At 35.4% G+C, this 8,816-nt stretch overlaps 1 protein-coding gene across 1 annotated transcript in view; it reads right to left on the reverse strand.

The window, feature by feature from the left end:
* Positions 1 to 8,816, reverse strand: part of LOC106463119 (ionotropic receptor 25a-like) — a 30,242-nt gene that overhangs the window by 16,383 nt on the left and 5,043 nt on the right. The window contains exons 3-4 of the mRNA XM_022390539.1: positions 2,559 to 2,758; positions 1,503 to 1,642 (exon numbers count right to left, since the gene is read on the reverse strand). Of these exons, the coding sequence (XP_022246247.1) occupies positions 1,503 to 1,642; positions 2,559 to 2,758 (340 nt within the window). The remainder of the gene's footprint in view (positions 1 to 1,502; positions 1,643 to 2,558; positions 2,759 to 8,816) is intronic.

The following is an 8,816-nucleotide window of genomic DNA, read 5'->3' on the forward strand; positions in this document are numbered from 1 at the left end:
GCTTCACTTGTATCTTAAGTTGTGAACTGTTCAAGGCATCTACAACTAATCCCTCAGCAACAGGTTGAGGACATCGGGTGGTGCAGTTGGGTAGGTCTTGTGTGCCATACTTTTCAAATCCTGTGCCAGCTCTTGCAGGCTCTCCCCTTTAGCACGGACTCTAGTCCTAATTCTAGCTCTGTAAACTTCGGACTGATTTTGGGTTCCATACCTAAGTTCTACAGCAGCTACCAGTGCTCTATAGTTGTGCCTGTCGTCTGTTGACAATTGTCCAAGTATTTCCAGTGGTTGTCCCTTCAAGCTCGTTGCCAGGTACACTGCCTTCTGCTCCTCTGTCCATCTATTCATTTCTGCCAGAAGCTCAAATTGTGCTCTATATGCTTCCCATGGTGCCTTCCTATCGAATTCCTGTGGCTTCCTTCGTACTAGATCACCCCTATTGCTGACACTCATGTCTGGAATGTGACTTCTGACAGGACTGAAGATGTCTGCATTAGGGTTTAGCTGCTTCCCGTTGTCTGGGGCTGATTAGATCGATGGCTAATATATCCTCCTTGTGTAAAAGATAGTAAACCATCCTTTAATGTATTTAATTCACTTTGAAATTTGCTAATTTTTCCATTTGTACTTCTTGCCACTGTTGTTGACTTTCCTGTAGTTGCTGCTGACTTCCCTGCAACTGTTGGAGACTTTCTTCCTGTTTCCTTTCTTGTTCCAGTTGCCACTGGTGTAATCTCTCTTCTTCTTTATTTTCTTTCTCCTCCAACCACTGCTGTAGTCTCTCTTGTTTATTTTGCTGTTCGAGCTGCCACTGTTGCAGGTTTTCTTGCCACTGCTGTTGTCTCTCTTCTTGTTTCTTTTCTCTTTCCTCCAACAACTGCTGTAATCTCTCTTCTTGTATTGCTGCCATCAAATCTGCTAACCTGTAGTTTGATTTGTCGCTTCTCGTTTCCATCTTCTTTTTTTCCACTCTCTGACACCCATTTGTTACGTATCTGCTTGTTTGATAACTTCCCGTAAAAATTCTTCCCGAGGAACTTCAGCGGTACAAGTCCTTTCTTAAATAAAACTAGTTTATTATTCCTCAATACAACTTTGTAATACACTTAATTTCCACAGTCACTTTAACTTAAACACACGCTATAATTCACAACGATTTACATACTTTACTTACGGCTTGACTCGACTATCTGTCTCCCTATCTCTCTGTCTGCTATCCAACTAACTATCTCGCTTTATTTGCCGCGCTTATATACAAGAATAGAGAGCGTCTAGAATGCACTCGCCTCTTCACGAACCTTCTAGACACTTATCACGTGTTACAAGCGTCACGTGACCTCCACTGTCGTAACAATATACATGTTTGTAGGCGTACTGTTGTTAATATCTATAGATTATAAACTTTCAAGTGAGAGAGAATTCAATGAGCACTGGTGATTAATTCACACGTAAACTGAAATGGAAAAGACAATGAAGCGCGCGAAGACGCCCACACAATTTACCTTGGGGAGTGAGTGAGGTCATACAAAACCACATGCACTCCTTGATGTTGAAATCTCTCCTCTCTCTGTCTGCTCCATACTTTTGCTTGTTATTCCGATAGCTAAAGGGACTGATCAGGTGGTACACAAATAGGAGTAGACTGAAACAAAGGTGTTTTTAAGGGTTTAGAACTATTTAACAGCATTTGTAATTTATTATTAATACTGCAGAGTTTAAGGTTTAAAAATATACGTGTTTCTATGTAATGAAAACGCATACATATACAGTTTCTTCCATATTCTTTGTATTACATAAGCATCTATAGCCTTATAATTTTTATATACACAAGATTTATTTCTACAAGATGTATTTAATAAAGTATAAATAGCACATTCATTAAGGTTCGAAAAAACTCAAAAAATTTTATAATTACTAAATAAAAAATAAAGATTGAATAACTTATGAAACACAAAACCAGAAGACCAGGGGTATTAATATCTGCTATACGATCTTTTTCATATTTGCATCATGAACAGCGATTTTAAATTATTTGTTTTGTAGTATTTTGTCATAGTTTAGAACACATCAGTATAACATTAAAATATTATCTAATGTTAAAGAGGCAAATAAACAATTCAACTTCTGATGAGTGAGTACGGGTAATTCCCAATTTTTTCATTACTATCAAACTCTAGTTATCTGGTTTTTATTCATAAAAAGCCTCAGTGAACATCTAATATTCAGATTTGTATTTGTTACATTCGATGACTACTTGTTCTTGCTAAATGGATGCCACACGGAAACCATTTGAAAAATGTACTAAAAGATGCTACATTGAAATGAAAATTAATTAATATTATTAATTATTACATTCAGAACACATATTAAAATGACGTCAAGTTAAAGTTAAAGATTACGAATTACGATCTTACAAAAAATAGTTGAGGCAGAAAAAAATCAAAACATTACACGAATGATCTCTATAATTTTACACAATTCCAAGTTGAAATTGTAATATGAGAAAGAACCTTAGCAGACTATAAATAACATAATAATACTTAAATGATCTAACTCACCAAGAAAATACGTAACAGCAGATAATAAGAATCCATACTTGTACGTCAAGAACAGACAAAAATTTAAACATAGAATTTGGAACTTTCGGTAGTTTCATCAGTATTTGATAACCAACCATGTCATAGATAGGCACTGTAAAATCAACCACTTCCAGTCGTTCTCTCGTTACTGGGATTGCTCCTGCGGCGATATGCGCTCTCTACAACAGTGATGGAGAAAGGATTCCTTAAACATATAGACCTAAATATCGGAATAATTAGTTAACAATTCATTATGATAACTACTAAACAGTAGCAAGAATAATCCTACCGAACTTACTAATATTCAAACCAGGAGGGAGGGATGTACTATAGTTAATAAAATATACTCCACATTTGGAATGATCGGTAGACTAGTGGTTATGGGTCCATCTCGTGATCGAATCCGGTGAATCCAAGCTATCTTGGTCTGAACAACAAACTTGTGTTGTGGCATGAAGTGTTTAGTTTGAAAGAAGGATTACCCAGAGTCTCACATATCTTCAAAGGTATATTTTTAGCCGCGGCATTGCGGCTCATAGAAATAATCTGATTTTTTTGTGTGCTTTGTTTTGTTTTTCAAGTACAAACTTTTAGCTCATACATCCGTCATCTTTTCACGGATTTGAGATCTAATTACAGTTTTGGACTCAGGAGGTCAAACCCTTTCGATTGACGTCTCATAGGTTTCATAGATTAATTTACTCTAATCCTGCCTAAAAGAATTTCAAGTGCCTCTTGTTTTCTTTCATAGTGACCCAACATCTTCTGTACATTAAGGAAAATAATACAATTTTCACTTGGATCTGAACATCTCAACAAATAACGCAGAACAACACAGTCTAGTCGCATCTCAACAAATAACGCAGAACAACACAGTCTAGTCGCATCTCAACAAATAACGCAGAACAACACATTCTAGTCGCATCTCAACAAATAACGTAGAACAACACATTCTAGTCGCATCTCAACAAATAACGTAGAACAACACAGTCTAGTCGTATCTCAACAAATAACGTAGAACAACACAGTCTAGTCACATCTCAACAAATAACGCTAAATATCACAGTCTAGTCGCATCTCAACAAATAACGCAGAACAACACAGTCTAGTCGCATCTCAACAAATAACTGCTGTGTTTTTTGTCTCATTGCTTTTAACTTTTTTATTATTAATTGTCACGATTTTTTTTAACACTTTTACCTTTTAACATGAAATAAAATACATATTATTTTCTCTGGAGATAAATCTTTTTTTAATTGCCCCCCCCCCCCTCAAAGAGTTTACTTGTATAAAACTACTTCACGGTTTGATGCCTTAAACTCTGGTTTATTTCAATACAACAAATTATTCAAACGTGTATTAATCTTGACATTATCCTATATGGCGTATATTTGACACACACATATATATATATTTATCAATTATATCAAGTAACTTTAATCACAATTCGTTGAATAGTTTTAATTATTTCAGTTACGAAATATATTGTTCATACTGTTGAGTTTAATTGTTTTTGACTGGTTGTTATTAATTTTTAAATTAAGCTGAATGGTTTTGATCTACCCATGTTTATTTACATAGCTTAGAAATTCGCGAATTTGAATATTTTTGGTGAGGTGCCACCTGTTCGTTAAAAATATTTTGAATTATTAATTACTTACCTATTCCCATGATGTTCGATGTCTCTAATATATGTCCGTCATAAGATCATTTTAAACATTGAGCGCCTTAATTAGGGTTCGTCGGAAAGAGAGAGAACAAAACAATCCTGATAGCTCTTGTTATTATATTAAACCGCAAAACGTATTCATCAATTCTTTAATGGTTTGGTGAGATGGTTTATGACAAATCGTTTTGTGCTTCATTTAGCACACTGAGTATAATAAACTTTAATTAACAGTAACAGTAATTCAACTTCAAATACCGACTTTTAATATTATTTCTGGTTATTTTAATTGTTTTCTTAATAGATATTCACTAAAGTAAGAACACGTTTTGACTTATCAATAGTTTAATGGGTTAATAGTGTACTTTAAAGATTTCTTAAACTATCAATATTTTAAGTCGTTACTGAGAATTAGTTGTACTTATTTTAATAAAAAAACAATGTTGCCCCCCAGTGGCACAGCGGTATGTCTGCGGACTTCCAACGCTAGAATCTGGGTTTTGATGGTGGGCAGAGCACAGATAGCCCATTGTGTAGCTTTGTGCTTGATTACAAACAAACAAAAACAATGTTTAGTTCCGTGCTGCCTTTGGAACTTTTTTCCCCGTAGTTAATCATGTCCATTCTGATGGCAATACTTATGTACTGTTGCCCAGCGCCATATGTTTCATTGCAACAAGTGTTTATTGTCCGTGGACGTTTGCTTTGAAGACTACAATTGAGCAGACAAAAGTCATTAGAAGGGTGCATCAGAGGGCTTAATAGGTATGTTATTGAAAAGGATTCTTATCATTCTAGTTTTGTAGATTATCATTATTTTCGTGAAAGTAGCTGTTGATTTCGAAGTGTAGCGGAAAGTTAGTGAGTCTTTGTCAACTTCCAGTCCTTCTTAGTTAACAGATTCATGAGCAGAAAACAGTATAATGAAGGACAATACAACCAAAGAAGTAACGACACGTTTAATGAACGCTTCGAAATAAACACATCCGGCAAATTTTTACACCAAGTACAAAACTATAATTACAAATACCTGAATGTTGATAACAAATATTTTGTTTTACTATATAAACGTTCGTATGGGTAATATTGAGATTCAAATAAATTAACTCGTATAGAGATCAAAGTAAGTAAATGTAATATAAGAGAAACAAAACAAGTTTAACTATTCAGTTATTATTTAAGCTAGGGAGAGTTTTTTTCAATAATAAGACTATTTAATGAGAAGTTCCAAATCTTTGCGGGCTGTAACCAAAACTCCAAAGCCCGGTGATGAGATTCTGCGTCCAGTACTTTGACTCTGTGTGTGGAGGGAGAAAGAGAGACCGGTTTGGTAGCTGCAAATTTACCTAGTTTGTCAAAACCAAATGCCATGAATAAGTGGGAATTTTCTACAGAACCGGTCTCTCTTTCTCCCTCCACACACAGAGTCAAAGACGTTTATCGACAAATGCTTTATTATTCTCAGTAGAATTTTCGTGTAGTATTTATATTTATGAGTTGATTTTTATGAATTGAGTCATGAATTTACGGGACATTTAAATACAGAAATATGTTTAGTATTTCTAAGGGAATGGAGTATTCCAAAAATCACGAGTGCCAGTTTCAAGAAGAGGCCCAGGATACCTTTAGAGAAAGTTATAGAAATTTCATTGTGTGGAGAGAAGTAAAACCAAATGTGGTAAGCTTTAGTAAGTAAACAAGTAATCAGGTTATGTTTGTAGTTAGAGTAAGGAAGCTGTTGAAGAGCATATAGAGGTCAGCGAAGGTTTATTTTTTGTTGTTTTTGCGGTATGTATGTGATTGTAGAAAAAAATGAGATAATCACGACGGATGAGGATACCTCAGAAAACAGACTACGGTTGTTTTAAGTCTCACAAGAAGAATTGATGTTGGAGTGATAAGAGTTTAAATATTCTAGAAATGTAGGTGTATGTTCTTAGAACGAAATACAAAAGTTTCATTGACATACCTTCTATAGTGGATCAGTCTAAATATATCCGAAAAGTTGTCAAGTCATAATTGCTCGTAGTTACGGAGAAAAGCATTAGCTGAGGTCGGGCTGTAGGTCGATTCATTAGCAGCGCCATCTACCCTATAAAAATGACGATCATTTATTTGTTTGAGGGTAAAGCCACATTGGGCTATCTGCTGTATCCACCGTGAGGAATCGAATCCCGGACTTTAGCGTTGTAAGTACGTAAACTTACTAGGTAACAAAGACGATCATCGAATATAAAGTGAGTGTTGGTGTTTCAGAGATCAAGGAGTTGTTTACATTGTTTGGGAATATCGAAACCACTCAGTTGCTGCAAGTGATTTTTGAAAAGATTAGAGAGGCAAATATTGATAGATTAATTAAAGGGAACGTTGGTAAAAAAGGGAAGTAATGTCAAAGCTGGCCAAAAAAAATAAGATCTTCCCAGGCGCGAAGTGAGGTTAACAAAAGAGAATGAAGTCTAGCTAGTTAGGAGAAATGTGTGCGGACAGAAGAAAGTATAGGTGTAGTAGGAAAACTTTACAATATACCGATTCAAAAGTAGTTTTGACGCTAGTGTTTGACTTTTTAGATTTGTAAAAACTTGTGGTTAAATAAAGAGTACTTATTAAACGCAATCTTCCTAACTTAAACAATAGTTCAACTTCTGTCGAGTTAAACTTGTTTTAATCGTTTCTCATTATATATATAGATGATATATACGTATGGGTCAATATCCAAGTTAATTTACTGGTTTGTACGATTCTCTTGAGTTTCTATCTTTTGGTTCAAAATGTTTATCCGAGAACAGAATTTTCTATTCGACATTCAGGTTATTATTTGTTATTATAGTTTTGTACTTAGTGTAGGAATTCGTTAAAGATAGAATGTGTGAATTTCGAAACGCTCATTAAATATGTTTTTAATGATGACGAGAAATTCACTTGAAGTAAAAATCTATAGCAGAGAAGGTTGGTACGGGTATTAAAAACTTTAATTAAAATATGTTTTTATTCTTCACTTGTGGCTGTATTGGTTACCATTAGACACTTTACTTAACTAGCTAGTGATACCAGAAGATGTGTCCAGCTTCATCATAATGGCTTTTTGCGTCGAAGGATTTCATTTTGTAACTGTAGCCTTCGGGGCATTTCTCTAGATTAGGTATGGTGTAGTTTCGGAACCCGCTGTTGTTCTAAACGCTCTTTTTTTTTGTCAGCGAGGATTAAGATCAAAGCGGGCCAATAAGCAACTTCAGTTCTTTGGACCTTCCTTTCTACACAAGCTGCATTTTTCAAATAAAAATTTTACGTATCAAAACAACCTTTTACCAAATATAATGCTTTAAAAGACTAAAATGTCCAACTTTCCGAGGTAACTAAATAAATAAAACACAACTACGGTCATAAATCTGATCATGGTGGCAGTGCATTGTTAAATGGTTGGGAATCGAAATATGTAGGTGCTAAACATTTCGTCCATGGTATCATGCCATTGTATTGACATATGCAAATATTTCTTATGAATCGTATTTATCTTCTGTAAAACATATTTCGTTAGCTTCAAGACCATCATTATATTTTTTAATGTAAAAGAAAGACGCATACGCTATCCTCAATATCACTCAATTACTTTAATCATGATCATGAAAGTCAGATGTCGGTCGGTCACGCTCGATTTATCCGAATTTTGTGAGTTACGCTATCCCCAATATCACTCAATTACCTTTATCATGATCATAAAAGTCAGATGTCGGTCGGTCACGCTCGATTTATCCGAATTTTGTGAGTTACGCTATCCCCAATATCACTCAATTACCTTTATCATGATCATAAAAGCCAGATGTCGGTCGGTCACGCTCGATTTATCCGAATTTCGTGAGTTACACAAGTCTAAGTCACTTTTTCTCCTATAATACTTTCTCTTTTCATTGACCGTTCTCATTTAGTTGAATTCAATCGCTAGCGTAGGTGTAAATAGCTCTTAAGTTTCGACACTTTTCCTGCTATATAAAAGCCTGTCGAGGAGGGAGTTTTTATACCAAGGATTTATTTAGAACCGAATTCGCCGTTTGTTATGAAGAGAAGTTTTTAAACGATGATCGAATATTTACAAGAAAGGTGATTTTAAGAGAACTATTGCAATAATGCAGTTAATGTGATTAGAAAATAACTTTGATCATTGAATGCTGGGAAGAGTTGTTGTTTATTATTAAGCACAAAGCTGCGCAAAGGGCTATCTATGCTTTCCCCACCACGGGTATCGAAACTCGGTTTCTAGCGGTATAAGTCCGCAGACATAGAACTGAGCTACTGAGGGGCACTGGGAGGAGACATTCTTCAGGTAAAGGAGATATTGCTCATGATAGGCTTTGGTGACATAGAACGGAGCTACTGAGGGGCACTGGGAGGAGACATTCTTCAGGTAAAGGAGATATTGGTCATGATAGGCTTTGGTGACATAGAACGGAGCTACTTGAGGGACACTGGGAGGAGACATTCTTCAGGTAAAAGGAGATATTGCTCATGATAGGCTTTGGTTCCTGAAGCTGGAAGGCCCTTTATTTTCTATGTCTGTTACAGCCGGCAAAGTTACA

Source organism: Limulus polyphemus, unplaced genomic scaffold (assembly GCF_000517525.1).
Source record: "Limulus polyphemus unplaced genomic scaffold, Limulus_polyphemus-2.1.2 Scaffold1329, whole genome shotgun sequence".
Taxonomy (NCBI): Eukaryota; Metazoa; Arthropoda; class Merostomata; order Xiphosura; family Limulidae; genus Limulus; species Limulus polyphemus.